This window comes from Mobula hypostoma, chromosome 19 (assembly GCF_963921235.1).
Source record: "Mobula hypostoma chromosome 19, sMobHyp1.1, whole genome shotgun sequence".
NCBI classification, from domain to species: Eukaryota; Metazoa; Chordata; class Chondrichthyes; order Myliobatiformes; family Myliobatidae; genus Mobula; species Mobula hypostoma.
In genome coordinates, this window is record NC_086115.1 from 41,190,248 (window position 1) to 41,209,459 (window position 19,212).

The 19,212-nt window shown below is 39.8% G+C and overlaps 1 protein-coding gene across 1 annotated transcript in view; it reads left to right on the forward strand.

Moving 5' to 3' along the window:
* Positions 1-19,212, forward strand: part of LOC134358994 (cilia- and flagella-associated protein 46) — a 194,298-nt gene that overhangs the window by 92,051 nt on the left and 83,035 nt on the right. The window contains exons 34-36 of the mRNA XM_063071760.1: positions 614-712; positions 10,206-10,326; positions 12,363-12,515. Of these exons, the coding sequence (XP_062927830.1) occupies positions 614-712; positions 10,206-10,326; positions 12,363-12,515 (373 nt within the window). The remainder of the gene's footprint in view (positions 1-613; positions 713-10,205; positions 10,327-12,362; positions 12,516-19,212) is intronic.

Here is a 19,212-nt window from a genome sequence, read left to right on the forward strand (position 1 = left end):
TTATTGTTTTTGGTGAATCCAGTCAGTAAAAAATAATAATCGACTTTTGGGCCGAGACCCTTCATCAGGACTCTGATGAAGGGTCTCGGCTAGAAACATTGACTGTTCACTCTTTTCTGTAAATGCTGCCTGTCCTGGTGAGTTCCTCCAACCAAAGCCACACAGCTCCCCCGACATCTGTCTCGCCAATGAACCAATGAACTGGGCTTGCAGTATTTTATATTACCAATGTTCAATAGTATTTTGTGATCATAAGAAAAACATTTAAGACACACATTTACACCATTTGTTGGACCCGAGGAGACTACTGTGACCATCTTGCCAGCAGTCTTACCCTTAACTATGGTTCCATAATCTATAGATCTGACTGCCCACATGCTCTCTAATAAGTCAATTTTACCAACTCTAAAATTTCTTTGCATATTTTGATGCTCACCTATACATATTTGCCTATCATTTCTCTCTTTACTGATCTCTATTGGTAATTGATCTATTAAATTTCTGTCATTTAAAACTCTTGAATGCATCACTGTATTCAATTTGTACATTTTCTGCACATTTTTTCATTGTGAGTTTTAGCCTAAATTACCTATCATGCATTTATCTTCCACAGAATTGCCCAGATATGTTTAAAGCTGAATTTGACCCAGGCTGCTCAGTACCATCAAAATATACCAGGATCAGTGTACATCTGTGATACAGAGCAAACTAAGTATATATATTTTTTAATATTACCCAATATATCTCAGTTTGTATTTAGTTAAATAAATATTTTCAAATTGTGGATGCATATGGCATATAGATAGAAAATACATAACTGTGTCCTTCATAATTGGTAAAATATATCCAATCTTCATTTGATAAAGGATCTAATTTACTAGGCAACTGAATGTGTTCATTTACTTTGATCTATATGGAATGGATATATGAAAGGAATCAATCTCCCAATATATTATTTAAACTAATATCTATTGTTTTAAACATGAAATCATTTCGATAAAATTGAAAACTGGGGGAGGTATCCAATGTCATCCCTCATGCACTTCCACCTGAAGTCTAAATTAACTCTACATTATCCATGGTGGTGCAATGGACTAAGAAGTACAAGGGGTGATTGATAAGTTCATGGCATAAGTTAGAAGGAGTCAATTTTAGAAAACATTCACAAAGAAACCTGTGATTTGTGTTATGCATTACAAAGTAACCTGGCACTAAGTTCACCCTTTGGCCACTACAACACAATATTGAAAAACACTTCACTCAATACTCCAGGCACTGATGATCGCACTGATGATCTCACCCATGTTAGTTAATCTTTGATACAGTCTTTGGTGAAGTATCTATAAATAAATGTGTGATACAAACTACAATCTCAGTTTTAAGAAATGGTGTGATTTTAGAAGATCCACTTACTCTACTGGAGTTTATTGTCTACATCTTTAAATCTTTGGAATCATGAATATGATATAACAGAAAGGAATGTTCACTTTCTAAGTCCCAATCATAATATAAGAGGGGTGATTGATAAGTTCGTGGCTTAAGGTAGAAGGAGTCACTTTTAGAAAACCTAGCACATTGATTTTTCAACATAGTCCCCTCCTACACTTACACACTTAGTCCAGCAGTTGTGGAGCATACGGATCTTGGACCTCCAGAAAGTGCCCACAGCAGGGGTGACTGATAGGTTCGTGGCCTAAGGTACAAGGAGATGAGTTATACAGTTCTTGTTACATGCACATGCAGTTCAACTCTTTGAGTGATTATGCAGAAAGTTTGAGGTTAATAACTCATCTCCTTCTACCTTAGGCCACAAATTTATCAATCAACCCTGATGAGTTATTAACCTCAAACTTTCTGCATAATCACTCAAAGAGTTGAACTGCATGTGCATGTAACAAGAACTGTATAACTCATCTCCTTCTACCTTAGGCCACAAACTTATCAATCACCCCTGCTGTGGGCACTTTCTGGAGCTCCAAGATCTGTATGCTCCACGACTGCTGGACTAAGTGTAGGCGGGGACTATGTTGAAAAATCAATGTGCTAGGTTTTCTAAAACTGACTTCTTCTACCTTAAGCCACAAACTTATCAATCACCCCTCTTATATTATGATTGGGACATAGAGAGTGAACATTCCTTTCTGTTATATCATATTCATGATTCCAAAGATTTAAAGTTGTAGAAAATAAACTCCAGTAGAGTAAGTGGATCTTCTAAAATCACACCATTTCTTAAAACTGAGATTGTAGTTTGTATCACACATTTATTTATAGATGCTTCACCAAAGACTGTATCAAAGATTAACTGACATGGGTGAGATCATCAGTGCCTGGAAGTATTGAGTGAAAGTATTTTAAATATTGTGTTGTAATGACCAAAGGGTGAACTTAGTGTCAGGTTACTTTGTAATGCATAACACAAATCACAGGTTTCTTTGTGAATGTCACCTTATGCAAACCGTGTGTGCATTTCAATGTGTAAACATTATTAAAGGAATGTCATTGCTAATTTTTCCCTTCTTCTGATAACTGTTAGATCAGAAAGACTCCCACTGGGAATATCTTGAAATGCTGTTAATAATACCCATGATATAGAACTGACTTAATGAAACAGAATTCTGGTGACTATTCTCATAAAGTGATTCAATATTTCATTGTGAGTTCCATAATGGATCTAGCCAATTAACCTTGCAAATCCATACATGGAACAGTTAATGAGCTGGTAATCAATGTAACCTTCATCTGATATCCAATTGTTTTATCCAGTTCATAATTACTGTAGGATAATAGGTGTCATCATTAGTCATGAATATACCCTTGTCAATTTCCAAACTGACTCTTCTCATCATTGACAAGTTTCATTAAATCAAGATCTAGGGTAATGGACTACAAAGAGGACATAGGCTTGCAGAAATGGCAGACATGGCATAGTGCAGAGCACTATGAAGTAAAACATTTTATACATATTGCAACAAAAAATGAGAGACAATATAGGAGTAATAGCACATTTTTCTAAAAGTTCTGCAAGATGGAGGGCTCTAATGGTATGTAAATTTTTGAATGGGGTAGGATAAGCTGAGAGAGCAGTTGGTAAGATATTTTGTACCTTGTGCTTCATAAATAGAGGGACAGTCCTGATGAAAGCTCTCGGCCTGAAACGTCGACTGCTTACTCTTTTCCATAGATGCTGTCTGGTCTGCTGAGTTCCTCCAGCATTTTTGTGTGGGTTGCACTGGATTTACAGCATCTGCAGATTTTCTTATGTTTCAGACAAAAAGCTGTTAGTAAGTGTTGAATTTCATTACTACAACTGGAGTACTATGTCAATTTTGTCGCAGCATTTTAGGATCGATACTTCCAGGAGATTTAAAGGTTCGAAGGTTCATTTTATTATCAAAGTAGGTATTCGACCCTGAGAATTGCTTTCTCCAGGTAGCCATAAAGTGCAGAAAACCATAGAAGTAGTTGAAAGAAAGACGTCAGTCTCCCTGCACGAAAGGAAAAAGAAACAAAAACTCACAAATCCCAAACCCCTCTAACCCCTCCCTTGCACAAAAACCAGCAGATCCAAATCTCCAGCTCACTGATCGGCAACAAGAAAAGAATGGGTGAGAACACGAAAAAAGCATAGAGCTGAAAGAAGCTGATATGAACCACAGTCCAACCAATAAGTGTCAGAATTTCGATATCTCCGAGCATCAGGACCCAGCAGCTCCTCCAAAGAGAGGAGACATGAACCAGTGGACTCTCCAAGGGAAATGATACGAACCAGCAGCCTGTCCAAGGGGAAGGAACACAACTCAGCAGCCATTCCGAGGGGAAGTGACATGAACCAGCAGCCCTTCCGAGGGAAGCGACGTGAATTAGTGGGTTCTCTGAAGGCAGCGACATAATCCACCTACGATGAATCCCCGATACTTGATTCAAGACATCAGGAAGCTGCAATTTTTTGCCTAACGTCCGTCATGTCCAAAGTCTTGAAGTTTGTTCAAAATGTGGTCCAGGCATAGCTCTGTCTGATCCATACCCATCACTATGATGTTGTTGAGGTAAGCTGCAACACCATCAATACACTCCATAAGCTGTTGGAAAATTGAAGGAGCTGGCTTTAACCCGAAAGGCAGATGCAGGAAGGACAACAACTGCTTTTGTGTTGTAATGGTGAGAAGCTCCTGTGAATTTTCCGTCTCTTCTATCTGGAGGTAGGCTTCAGGCAGGTCCAACTTTGCAAAGTAGCGACTACTGTTCAATTTTGCAAAGAGATCTGCCAGTGCCCGTAATGGATACTGGTGTGTCTCCAAAGCGGCACTGAGAACAGTTGAGAATTCTGTACACAACCTCACTGCACCGTTGGCTTTCTTGATAATGACTATTGGAGCTGCCCAATGTGAGTAGCTTTGATCACACCAACTTGTTGCAGGTGTTCTAGCTCATGCTCAACAGTTGGTAGAGCAGTGTATTGATCTGACTTTTGGGAGAAGTCTAGCTTTGCATCTGGACCAGAGATGGAGTTCTGCTTGCGGATTAAGCTCTGCTTGCGGTTTGGTGCAGCAACCTAAACCTTCTTGAAACGCTTTACATAGTGCGATTGCAGTTGTTATTGTATGGTCTCACACACATGGTGGCATGGTGTTGACTGACATAATCTGAACGGCCAATTGTCTTTATACAGCCTCATCCAGAGGGATGCTCAGGAGATCAAGCTTGTCCATTCAGTCAATGCAAAGGACATTCAGAACTGGCTGGTCTGTTAGGTTACACACACCATTGACTTGCCATTCAGCTTCACCATGCAGCTCATTTCATCAGACAGCTGGAGTGTTCTACTCAATGCAGTGCGGGTGGAGTGGTGAGTTGATTTGTCTGGTGGGGACCCAAGTGCTCGCCATGTGCATCTGGAGATATTGGTGATGTCTGACACAGTATTAAGTTGTAGCTTGACCAACTGATTGTCAATAGATACATTGACGTACCTTTTCCTGGGAGCAAAGTCAATGTTGAATGTGACCATTAAATTCCTTGTAGGATTTGATGGCTTTTAAAACTTCTTGTCCTTGTGTTTCACTGGTCAAGAAGACAGTGAAGGATAGCAAAAGACTTTTTTGTGCTGCAAAAAATATTTCTTGTACTGGCGGTTTCTTGCGTAATGTTATGCACTGCACTTCCAACAAACTATTTGCCAGCTTGAAGACCTGCTGAGTGATGATGTCTGGGCCATTGGATCTGCATTAACATGTTTCTGTTCGACCAAATTGGAACTGTGTTTCAGGTTGATTAAACGCTGACATTCTTGAGTGACAGCTTATTGAATCATATTAGGGTCTTGCTCCAGTCTGGTATGGAGTTTTTGCAAATGTCTGCATCACCAGGTACCTGAGGTCTACAAATAAGTATCAGACATTTGAATTGTGATTCAGTCATATTACCCAGCTTGAGCTTTGCACATTTGCAATTGATGACACTGGCATTATGTGATGAATTCATTGGCATCATGTTTAATGAGTTTTAGGCATTGGAAGTGAATACTGAAGATGTGACCACTCTCCAGAATTGCTTGTTAGTTGTGGACAGTTTGATCAAACAAAAGGTCACGAGTGTTCTTAGATGGAATGAAGTTGAAATAATGCTCATGTTCAGCAGTATCTAATTTAAAGAGCAAAGCGCATGTCTTTCATGAGCCATCTTTACTGGTGAACTTGACCCAGAATATATCTTCATAACATTTAAACCATGATTGAAACATAACTACCAAAGCAGTATTGAACTGGAAGCTGGTAATGGATGCAACAACTGACTCATGTGAGTTCTGATCTGTGTTTGACACCAACATTGTGGGACTTATTGATAACCTGTTTGTCAAGGTTTTGATTAACTTTAGCTCGGTCACTTAAAATTGAGCTTGCTGCTGTTGTAGAATTGTGCGCAAGTCTTCTGCTGAAATTGCTATGTCGATATAATACAGCATCTTGTCGCCAATTTGTTGTATTCACTCACCAAGAACTATTGATGAGAACAGAAACCAGGAACTGGGACAAATTGGAATTCAAAATACTCCTGTATTCAGTAAACCACAAACCACAAAATCTCAAACTCAATATTCAAATCTACATCCCAAAACAGGACGATTCAAATTGTTTGCCCAGGAACATTCAAGATGTTGATTGAAACAATGACTAATTAGGGAAAGTCAGTTTGGGATTGGTTGTTAGCTGACGAAGAGGCATTTTGTTGTTTTGGCTCGCCATAACAGTCTCCAAACAGTAGCACAATGGACGCTGCAAATTATAGTGGGAGATGGAAGAGGCATGTAAAACTGGCAATGTAGGAATTGTCATGGTGGATTTCAATATGTAGACAGGAAACTTTGTTGAACACCTGCAGAAAAATGACACTGAGAAGGTAGTAACGAGGAAGAAAGAAATGATAGGTGAACTGAATGACTATTTTGTGTCAGTCTTTACTGTGGAAGCAGCATGGCAGAAATTCAAAAATGTCAGGGGGCAGTTGCTTAGTTGCTTTTACTAAGGCAAAGATCCTTGGGTAGCTGAAAGCTCTGTAGGTAGATATATCCAGATGGACTATACCTGAGAGTTCTGAAAGAGACTGCGGAGGCATTAGTCGTGATCTTTCAAGAATCAGTAGTTTCTAGAATAGTTCCAGAGGACTGAAAATGACAACTGTCCACTTTTTAAGAAGGAATAGAGGCAAAAGACAGGAAATTATAGGCCAGGTAGTCTGACTTCAGTAGTTGGCAAGATGTTAGAGTCCATTATTAAGGATGAGGTTTTGGAGTACTTGGAGGCACACAACAAAATTGGTGGAAGTCAACATAATTTCCTTAAGGGAAATTCTGGCTTGACAAATCTGTTGGAATTCTTTGAGGAAATAACAGACAGGATAGACAAAGAAGAGTCAGTGGATGTACTCTACTTGGATTTTCAGAAGGTTTTTGACGAGGCATCACACATGAGGCTGCTGTACAAGATATGAGCCCACGATATACTTGCATGGTTAGAAGATTGGCGAACTGACAGAAGGCAAGGAGCGGGAATAAAAGGGGCCTTTTCTGGTTGGCTACCGGTGACTAGTGGTGTTCTGCAGTGGCCAGTGTTGAGTCTGCTAATTTTCTCGTTATGTGTTAATGATCTGGATGACAGAATTGATGACTTTGTAGCCAACTATGCAGCTGATACAAAGATGGGTGGAGGGGCAGGTAGTGTTGAGGAAGCAAGGAGTCTGCAGAGGGATTTGGACAGATTAGGAGAATGGGCAAAGAAGTGGCAGATGGAGTACAGTGTTAGGAAGTGTATGGTTATGCACTTTCGTGGAAGGAGTAAAGGTGGGGACTATTTTCTAATTGGGGAATGAGTTCAGCGAAGGAACTTGGGAGTCCTCATGCAGGATTCCTTAAAGTTTAACTTGAAGGCTGAGTTGCTATTAAGGAGGGAAAAGCAATGTTAGCACTCATTTCAAGAGGATTAGAATATAAAAGCAAAGACATAATGCTGAGGCTTTATAAGGCATTGGTCAGACCACATTCGGAGTATTGTGAGTGGTTTTGGGCCTCATATCTAAGAAGCAATATGCTGGTGTTGGAGACAGTCTAGAGGAAGTTTAATAATCTTTGGAATGAAAGGGTGAATGTATGAGGTGCGTCTGAAGGCGCTGAGCCTGTATTCGCTCAAGATTAGAAGAATCAAGGGAGATATCATGGAATTAGTGGGACAAGTGACCTTATCTTGTGAATCAACAATTTTTTGAATTTACGATTTTATATGCATTGTCTAGAATCTTCTGAATTTACAGGTTATTTGAAAAGGAAGGCAATGAGTTTTGCTACATTTGGTCTTGGCGTTCAGTAAGTACAAAGGTAAATGCAGTAGTATCCATTTTGACATTTTACATTATATTGTTACAAAATTGTTTTAATGCAGAATATATAATTATGATAGTGCAATGAGGTGCAAAATGAAAGTGACAATAGATAATGAAAATAAGGTGGCAAGAAATGTGCAAATAAACAGTAAGTATTTTTACTCAGTATTTCAAAAGGAAAGATGTAGCAAATGTGAATAATGAAACGTCTTTGAACAAATTTTGTCAGGTTTTCATGAAAGAAGACATGAAAGGATTCTAATGAATGAAAATCTGGGGCCAAAATGAAGGGCTGAATTTTAAAATATCCTTTGCACTAAAGGTTGGCAAATATTTTGAAAGATGCTGGATTGGTTGCCGCTGCTTTCTTTGAACATGCAATAAGCAGGATGTGTAAGAACAAATCAATAGATATAGTGTATTTGAATTTTCAAGAGTCATTTGTTAACTTATAGTTTTGGGGTAACTTATCAGCATTATAAGAAGATAGGCTATCTAAGAGAAAACTAAGAATCAGGAAAGTTAGGTCAGTTAATGGGGTTCCATGAGGAAGTCAGCACACAGGAAAGCATTTATTAGGAAGGTATATGCAATGTTGACCTTTGTTGCAAAAGTGATTAACCTAAACCAACACAGCACAGGCAACAGCACACATTGAGTGCTGCATATACTTTACTTCTGTTCATATTAAAAGAGGACTACATCTCCATGTGAGATATTTCAGAGAAGATCACTGGATTCCCACAATGAGGGGCTCATCTTAGAGCAGGGGTTCCCACTGGGGCCCACAGACCCCTTGCTTAACGCTATTGGTCCATGGCATAAGAGGTTGGGAACCCCTGACTTAGAAAGAAAAATTGCACTAGTTGTATCTGCAAAGGTGTAGTGGTTTCTTCCCGTTCTGAACTAGAGAGTCTATATCCTTAATAGAAGAGGGAGGAGGGCACCTAAAGGGGAATCTGTTATATTTCTGCAATGAATAATGAAAAGATGAGGTGTTGTGCAGAAGAATTGGGCTTACTAGTCATGATAATCTACAGAGATAGATAATGGATTGAGACAAAAAATTCTGTAGATGCTGGAAATCCAAGAAACACACAAAATGCTGGAGAAACTCAGCAGGCCAGGTAACATCTGTGGAAAAGAGTAAACAGTTGGCGTTTCAGGCCAAGACCTTTCATCAGGACTCAGTCGACTATTACTCTTTTCCATAGGTGCTGCCTGGCCTGCAGAGTTCCTCCAGCATTTTGTGTCTGTTGCTTAGATAATGGATTGGTTCAAGGGGATGAGAGAGATGAAGAAGAGGGTTAGCTAAGTGCATATCATCATTCACACTGAATTTTGACCTACAATGGCCTACTGATTTAATAATGTTGGAAATAATGATTGGCTGTGCCAATTTATTTAGCTGAGTCAGATTGTGGGTCAAAAGGCCCCTTCCTTTTTCTGTTCGTTGAGGTAGGTGAGAGTTCACTGACACAGTGCCCAGCAAGATGTATTTCAACTAATTACTCTAAGTGCATTTCTGAGAAATGACTGCCATGGAGTTTGGGTGTGTGACATAAAAGATGGCTGCCATGGATAAAAAGCACTATATTTGCTCTTGCACATGTGTAGGTATGATGCACGTTAGTGTACTCACACATGTCTGTATTTTCATAGTAAATAGTGTGTGGTTATAACAAACCTGGTAGTCAGATAATAATTTAATTTTACAGCACTGGCCTTGATCGGATGACTGGTGTCATGTTTCTTTCCCCCCATTGAGTCGAGGTCTGGGATTCAGTGGAACTTACTTCCTTGTACTCTCAGCCTCATTCACTAGAATATTAAGCTCTTCATTCTACCCTGAATATGTAAAAATCTATTGCAGCCCACATAGTTCCAAACAAACATCCTGTGCTGGTGAAAATATTGACCAAATCCTGTTTTAATAACCAGAATCCTTGCATCAATTAACATTAGATCAGGTTGACAGGTGGGTGATATTCACTAATCAATAAGTAACTATTTCAAAGCAATAGAAAATAAATCAAGGAATTATTCTTTTAAGCATGTGCACACACTTGGCAAGAACTATGATAGAAAACCAGCCTTCACTGGCACCATGACAATTAGGTAAGGTTTTCTCATTCAGGATCAGTTCTGTAAATTTGAGTTCAAAGACACTTATTTGGCCAATGCTGTAATGAAATATAAATGAAAACTGCTTTCAGATATTTGCTGTGCTTTCATCAACTAACAACGGGTACAAGTAGTTAATCACAATTACTCAGAAATAATTGAAGCCTGAGAAGTAGTAAGAACACTTCACATGATTTTTTTTTAAGATGCCAACAAGAGGTTGTTCGACTGAAAGATCTGCATTTGGAGACTTCAGAAGAAAGCATACCGACTTCAAATCGAGACATAATAACAACAACAACACAAATACCCTCTAACAGTGAACTGGTAAGATGTAGCTCTGGTACTGTATTATGCCATATTTATCATTTTGATGATCTTTTATGATGATTCTAAGTATGGCTGTAGATACACTTCATGAAAATAAGAGACTACGGAGAAAATAATCGACTGACATCATGGGTTTATTTGATCTTATGTTCTGAATCAATGAATAATTTAGCAGAGCTATTCTAAAGCACAAGATTGTCTCTCCTGATTGCTTAAATTATAATCCCAATTTGAATAAGTATTGGTAAAGAAATACTGGGCTCAGAACGTACCCTCTATTCAACAGTACTAAAGAAAACAAAATCCGATAGGTTGCCAGATCTGAAGGCCTTTTTCCAGTGAAAGCATGAGCTCACAAATTCACTCAGGTCCCTACTACTTGGCTGCAAATTAATAAGAAATTTAGCAAAAGTAAATGTTTGCATACGTTTTATCTAGCCCTTCAAACCTGACATAAGCCTGAGTTGGCAATTCACATATTCTTAGCAAAAAACAATTATCAGCTTCAAGAATATTTAATTTGCCTTCTGTGTTCAATAAAGGAGGAATAAAGGAAGCAGAAAACTAAAGGGCTGTTAACTTAATATGTGGCATGGGGAAAATATTACAAAGGACACAAATGTGAAGTAATTAGGTAAAGATTATGCAAATGGAGTATACTATGCAAAAATGTGAAATCGATTATTTTATCATGAAAAATTAATAAAAGATATTGTCTAAATATGAGAGGTTGCAAAGCTCTGAGATGCAAAGGGAACTAGGTGGCTGAGTGCGTGTTTTGCAAAAAACATGTAGTTTCAAGTAATTAGAAAAGCTAGCAGGGTGTTATGGATTATTACAAGTGAATTTTAATACAGAAGCAAGGATATTGTGTGTCAATTATAAAAGGTGAGACTTCTTCAAGGCGTATGGCATCTTTATTTCAGGAAGGATGTAAAATATTGGGAGCAGTTCAGAGTAGTTGTCCTCGATTTCACCTGGAATGGGTGGGACTAAAGGTTGGAAGGCTAGGCTTGTACTTAGATGTTAAAGGAGGTGGTATGGTGGAAATATTATCTCCCTTTTGCAAAATCAGGCTCCAGGACCTGTGCATCAACATTACATGCGTGAAATGCACATTTATGATGAGATTCTAAATGAAACCCAATTTTAATTATTGTCCAATTTAAAGGAGGCATTAAGCTCAGTGCCACTGTTTTTTTTTCTGCCAAAGCAAATGTAAAAGTCCTGTACAAGATTGCATTCTCGATTTCATGATTGTTGATCGGGCTCAACAGTCATAAAATCAAGAATGCAGTGCCATGTTCTAATGAAAAGTTGAAACTTCAAAAATTTCTTCCTCCCACGTTCCAAAGATGTACAGTTAGGGTTAAAGTTAGTGAATTGTGGGCCAGAAACATGGTGACATTTATGGGCTGCCCGAAGCATAATCCTTGGACTGTATTGATTGATGACACAAAATGATGCATTTCACTGTTATGATCTACAAATAAAGCTAATCGTTAAATTTGTTACTATTGCTCTTTAACCTGGGAAATGATGATCCTGATGAATGGATTATCTTTCATTTGTTAGACATGAACAAGGCAAGGTAACCACAGAAAATTGGAGCCAAAGACTACAGATGCTAAATGTCCTGAGTTTATATATCATTCTTTGCTTTCCTTTGAGGCAGTCACTACCTATGTTTATTGGATATGGATTCACAGTGCAAAATTACAAAATTACTCAAAAGAAATAAGCTTTACAAAGCATTATTCATTCAAAAGTCCAGATAGGAACTGGCATTGGTTGTTTAAAATGGTGTGTTCCAATCTTCAGTGCCAAACCTTTTTAATGTGGGCAAAATTAAACCAGCTTTTTTTAACATAGATGTTTGATGCTAGGGCGTTCAGTTGTTTCAAAAATATTTTGTGACACTTACAGAAACTAGACACAAATATACTAATCAATGCATTGAAAACAGTCTTTGCGGAAAATTTACTTCCATTGTGAATAGTATTTTTAAAGGAATTTTATTTTTAAAAATATAGAACATGCAATTTTCTGCACCTGTGTTAACCAGAAAGAAACTGAGTGGTGTCTGTGTGATGGATATATGGATCAATAAAGCAGAAACCTTACTGCAGCTTGAATTTCACCAACCTGCCAGAGTTCTGTTATCAGAGACCCACAAATATGCAAAGGTTAGTTAACTGCCTTGTCATGGATGATTTAACGTTGTTGCTCACAATTTCTGGAAAAAATTAAGGTCATGTAATAAATCAGTATTATCATTTGTTTTAAAGGTATTTTTTACCCTTCAGAGCTACAGCAGAACCATTAAAAAATTGATAGAAATTGCAAATGAAAATGTATCAAAAATGTACTTCCCAGTAGTAATTTTCATACATAAAAATATATTTCCAAAAATGCAAATTGAGGACATAAAATACTGGATCCTGACTTGGAAATTATACAAAAAATGAAAATGAAGTCAATTCTGGCAGGTGGGCTAGCAGAGGTCGATGGAGATCTCAAAAACCTCTTTTGCATTATAAAGAAGTTTTGAAAATGGAGAGATAGGTTGATGTTTCTGTTGAGGGGTTTCTAGAGGGTTATGCCATGCCAGGTATATTAACAGCCATTTATGATAAAGCAAAATTACATGATAGTAAATAAATTGCAAGAGAATTTGGCTAGAGTCTCTGAAGAAACTAAACCATTGCAATATGAAAGTGTAACACTTAGCAGTGCTTTCTGCAAGAAAGAAAAACAAGCAATTGTGGGCTAATATCTGGAATGCATTGCCTGAAGTGATGGTACGTTAGCTCTTCTGGGGTAAGGGCGCTCTGTGCAAGAGGGATATTTTGCACTTGAACCAGAAGGGTACCAATATCCTGGTGGGGAAATTTGCTTTTGCCACTTGGTAGGAGATGCAGTTAAACTAGACTGGCAGGAGTGGGACTTGAGAAAAGATAGGGGTACATGCAGCAACCAAAATGGGTAAGCCTCGGAATTAGGATAGTCATGTTTACAGTAAAAGAGCAGTGCTACTTTAAATTACACCTATTTCAATGCATGTAGCTTAACAGGTAAGGCAGATAAACTGAGGGCATGGATTGCTTCTAGGGCCTGGGATATTGTGGCCTTAACCTAAGTATGGCTGAGAAAAGGACGCGCCTGGCAACTCGATGTTCTGGGTGCTTTAGGCAAGATACAGGGAGAGGTGGAGTGGTTGTTGCCTTTCATATGAGGAAGAACATAACAGCAGTGCTTGCAGTGGATATTCTTGAGGTATCAATTAATGTAGCCATTTGGGTAGAACTCTGAAATAAGAAGGGTATAGCCACATTGATAGAGCTATATTATAGACCCCCCCCCACCCCCCAAAAAAGGTGGTCAGCGGGAACTTGAGGAGCAGATGTGTTGAGAAATTGCATGCTGTTGTGCTAGTAGAAGGGTTGTACCATTGGGTGATTTCAGTTTTCCCGGTATCAACTGGACAAAGGTTTGGATGTGGCAGGATTTGTGTGGCACTTTCAAGGTAGTTTCTTCACGCAATATATAGGGGAACCTACTTGGAAAGGAGCAAGTTTGGACTTCCTCTTAGAGAACAAGACAGGTCAAATAACTGAAGTGGCACATAGGAAGCAGTTTGAGTCCAGCGACCACAATTCCATTAGTTTTAACATAGTTAGGGAAAAAAATAGAACAGGTCCACAGGTTAAATTCCTGAACTGATGCAGGGCCAGCTTTCAGGACATTAGGCAGGATCTCGTTGGTGTCGATTGGGCAAAGGAACAGTTGGCAAGTGGATGCTTTTAAAAACAGTCAAATCAGAAGTCCAGGTGCAGCTTATTCCTGTTAGAGTGAAGGGCAAATTCAGCAAACCCTTGATGACGAGAGATAGAGGCTCAGGATGCTGAAGCGAGAGGTTAAAATTATCAGTGAACACTCCAGCCAGTTGATCAGTGCAGGCCTTTAGTACTAGGTCAGGTATCCTGTCTGGGCTGGATGCTTTCTGTGGGTTCTCCCTCATGAAGAATACTCTCACGTTGGCCTCAGGGACTGAAATCTCAGGGTTCATCAGGGGCTGTGGGAGCTTGTGAATGTGCCTCCATGTTTTGACTGTCAAAGTGAGCCATGGCATCAACATAGTTGGACTAGGACCAGCTGCTGGTGATTCTGACACCTATGATCTTGAAGCTCTCAATCTTCTCAACCTTAACACTATTAATGTAGACAGGAGCATGTGCACCACACCCTTTCTGAAGTCAATAACCAGCTCTTTTGTTGACACTGAGGGAAAGGTCGCCCTTTCTGAATGAAGGGTGACCTCAGAGAGGTTTGAAAATCATGATGGGTATGGATAAGTGGACAGTAATAGTCTTTTCCCTCAGAGTTGGGGAGTCTGAAATTAGAAGTACAAGAACAAGATAAAGAGGGGTGAGATTTAAAAGAAACCTGAGCGATAACTCCTTTACACAGAGGGTAGTGAATATCCGGAATGAGCTGCAAGAGGAAGTAGCCGTGGTGTGTATAATTACAACAATTAGGAGGCATTTGGATAGGTAGATGGAGGTGAGGCCCCAGGAGGGTTATGGGCCAAACACATGCCACTGGGACTAGCAGAAAAGTTGCTATGGCCAGCAGGGACTGGTTGGGCCGAAATATCTTTTTCCATGCTGTATACTCTACAACTTTAAGTGGGAATTAAGTAAATATGTAGAGAAAAAGGTTGGATAGTCATAGGGAAAGAACTGGAGTGTGGGTCTAACTGGATTGCAGTCCTGGTTCTGTTGTTTCTTTGTATTTATTGTGGATGCCCACAAGAAAATGAACCTCATAAATAGTGACAATTATGTACTTTGATAATAAATTTGCTTTGAACATTGAACTTTGAACTTCTGACAGTTGGATTGCTGCTTGAATACAACTGTGATCATCATTTCACATGAAAGATGTGATTGAGTTGAGGGAGGTACGGAAGAGATTTATGTGGATGTTGCTGGGTCTGCAAAAATTTTGGTGTGAGGAAAGGTTGGATAAGCCATAGAAAAGAGAAGGCTGAGTGGAATGTTAATCGAGGAATATAAAATTATGAGCAGCCTTGTTAATGTAGCTGGGAAAGACCTAACCAACTCAGTTGGGATGTCAAAAACCAGGGCCATAATAGAAGATTTAAAGGGGAGATGAGAAAATATTTTCTATGCATAAGACTACAGCTAGAGGTCATGAGTTAAGGGTGAAAGGTGAAAAGTTTAAGAGGAACATGAAGGAAAACGTCTTCAGTCAGAGGGTGGTAAGAATGCAGAACGAGTTGCCAGTGGAAGTGGTGCATGCAAACTCGATTTCAACATTTAAGAGAAGTTTGGCTAGGTACATGGATAGTAGGGATATGATGACTATGGTCTGGGTACAGGTCGATGGGACAAGGCAGTATAAATAGTTCAGCATGGCCTAGATGGGCCAAAGGGCCTGTTTCTGTGCTGTACTTTTCTAGGAAGAAGAAGGGTGGGGGGAGGTCTGTTGTTCTTTGCCTGAAAGTAAAAGCAGAAACCTTCACACATATAAGATATTGTTATGAAGTAGTCTATCAAACTATGCAGCAAGTGTGAACATTAAAGATTAGACTGAGTTGCTTTATTGTGACCATGACCAATGTATGAATCTCTTGTTTTTTTAAGCTATTTCTTCAATAGTTGTATGAGGCTGAGAAGTTGTTTTCTCTGGCTGGAAATTCTACTAGTAGAGCCATGGTGTCAACAAGTAATTTATTTATTTATCTATTTAGAGCTAAAGGGAGGAATTGGCCTTTCCAGTCATAGAAACATAGAAAACTTATAGCACAATATAGGTCCTTCGGCCCACAAAGCTGTGCCGAATATGTCCTTACCTTAGAAACTACCCAGGGTTACCCATAGCCCTCTAGCTTTCTGAGCTTCATGTACCTGTCCAGGAGTCTCTTAAAAGACCCATCGTATCCGCCTCCACCACTGTCACCGGCAGCCCATTCCACGCACTCATCACTCTCTGCGTTAAAAAAAAAACAACTTACCCCTGACATCTCCTCTGTAGGTATTTACTTCCAAGCACCTTAAAATTGTGCTCTCTCATGCTAGCTATTTCAGTCCTGGGAAAAAGCCTCTGTCTATCCACACGATCAATGCCTCTCATCAACTCATACACCTCTATCAGATCACCTCTCATCCTCCATCTCTCCAAGGAGAAAAGGCCGAGTTCACTCAACCTATTCTCATAAAGCATGCTCCCTATTCCAGGCAACATCCTTGTAAATCTCCTCTGCACCCTATCTATGGTTTCCACATCCTTCCTATAGTGAGGCGATCAGAACTGAGCATCGTACTCTCAGTGGGTTCTGACCAGGGTCCTATATAGCTGCAACATTACCTCTTGGCTCCTAAACTCAATCCCATGATTGAAGGCCAATGCTCCATATGCTTTCTTAACCACAGGGTCAACCTGCGCAGCAACTTTGAGTGTCCTATGGACTCAGACCCCAAGATCCCTCCGATCCTCCACACTGCCAAGAGTCTTACCATTAATACTATATTTTGTCATCATATTTGACCTACCAAAATGAACCACCTCACACTTATCTGGGTTGAACTCCATTTGTCACTTCTCAGCCCAGTTTTGCATCCTATCAATGTCACGCTGTAATCTCTGACAGCCCACCACACTATCCACAACACCTCCAAACTTTGTGTCATCAGCAAATTTACTAACTCATCCCCCCCACTTCCTCATCCAGGTCATTTATAAAAATCACAAAGAGTAGGGGACCCAGTACAGATCCCTGAGGCACACCACTGGTCACTGACCTCCATGCAGAGTATGACCCATCTACAACCACTCTTTGCCTTCTGTGGGCAAGCCATTTCTGGATCCACCAATCAATGTCCCCTTGGATCCCATGCCTCCTTACTTTCTCAATAAGCCTTCCATGGGGTACCTTATCAAATGCCTTGCTGAAATCCATATACACTACATCTATTGCTCTACCTTCATCAATGTGTTTAGTCACATCCTCAAAAAATTCAATCAGGCTCGTAAGGCACAACCTGCCTTTCACAAAGCCGTGCTGACTATTCCTAATCATATTGTGCTTCTCCGAATGTTCATAAGTCCTGCATCTCAGGATCTTCTCCATCAACTTACCAACCACTGAAGTAAGACTCACTGGTCTATAATTTCCTGGGCTTTCTCTACTCCCTTTCTTGAATAATGGAACAATATCCGCAACCTTCCGATCCTCCAGAACCTCTCCAGTCCCCATTGATGATGCAAAGATTATTGCCAGAGGCTCAGCACTCTCCTCCCTCGCCTCCCACAGTAGCCTGGGGTACATCTCATCCGGTCCTGGTGACTTATCCAACTTGATGCTTTCCAAAAGCTCCAGCACATCCTCTTTTTTAATATCTACATGCTCAAGCTTTTCAGTCTGCTGTAAGTCATCCTTGCAATCGCCAAGATCCTTTTCCGTAGTGTCACGTACCCCGTGATGGGAATAAAGAACCAGCAGAAATAGAAACCACTTTGGAGTCTAGTATTGCTAATAACTAATAATATTTATTAATAACTATGCAATACAGTAAACTAAGTGAAGATAAATCAAACAGGTTAGCAAGAATTATATATATATAATATGTAAGTAAATCAGTAAATGTGGAAAAATAAGTATGAAAAACCAAGCTTCTTTAAGTCTAGGGGTAAAAAGATACAGTCTTAAGATGTTGAGTAAAGTTCAGTTCAGTTCAGTTCATGATATGTAGTTGAATAGCGATGGAGAGAGAGACAGAGTGAGTTGAGTCTTCAGCTGAGCTGTTGCTGTGGATTTTCTCGGGTCCTCTGAAATCCTTCACAAGTCATCGACTGTGACTTTAACAACAAAGAGGACTGTACTTCGGTGTGGTTGAGCTGTCTACCCAGGCCAGGGTCGGGCACATGGACAACTCCCCACCGGTCTTGCCTTTGAATTTTCACTGGCAGAGCAATTGGATCAATCCACTTGATCGATCCTCCAAAACCCACTTTCTCTGCGGGCCCAACAATGCTCATTCAGTGTCCCGATCATATGTCTGAGGTCTGTATCATCTGACCTTCTATTTATTTCCCTGTGCTGAGCATCACCTGTCATTCAAAGAGTCCCTCCTTTCTTTGTCTGTAAAGGAATGCGAGCAGGCAACAAATCCTTGGAAGTAACATCAATAATGTCCTGTTGGTCAGCATAGCAACCTTCGAGCTGCTCAGTTTTATCTCCAAAGTGAAACTCCAAAGTCACCTCCTGTGCCCTGACGTGACAGTCCAACTGTCAATCTTCGTCTCTCTCTCGTTTCAAAACAAACCATCAATGATAAATGACTCTCTCTGTCTCTCTTCAAACAGTTAATAGGGGCACTTCTGGTTCCCCTCACGGTAGTGAAGACTGAAGCAAAGTACTCATTAAGTACCTCTGCTATCTCCTCCAGTTCCATAAGCACTCTTCCACTGTCACACTTGATTGGTCCTATTCTCTTCAAGGCATGCTGTCAGCAAACCCTAGACTAATCATGTGACAATTTACAACGACCAATTATATACTAACCGTGTGTCTTTGGACTGTGAGGAGAAACTAGAGCACACAAAGGAAGCTCATGCATTGCATGAGGAGGACGTACAAACTTCTTACTGAGGACGTTGAGAGTGAACTCCAAACTCCAGTGCCCCGAGCTGTAATAGCGTTGCACTCACTGCTTTGCTGGAGTGAGATGGAAGCAAATCTTTTCCTTTCATCTGAGGGTGTCAAATTTTTGGAGTACTCTCTGCCAAAGGGTTGTGAATATTCAAGATTAGAGTCAATAGACCTCTAAACTGCATGGGAGTCAAATGATTTGAGAA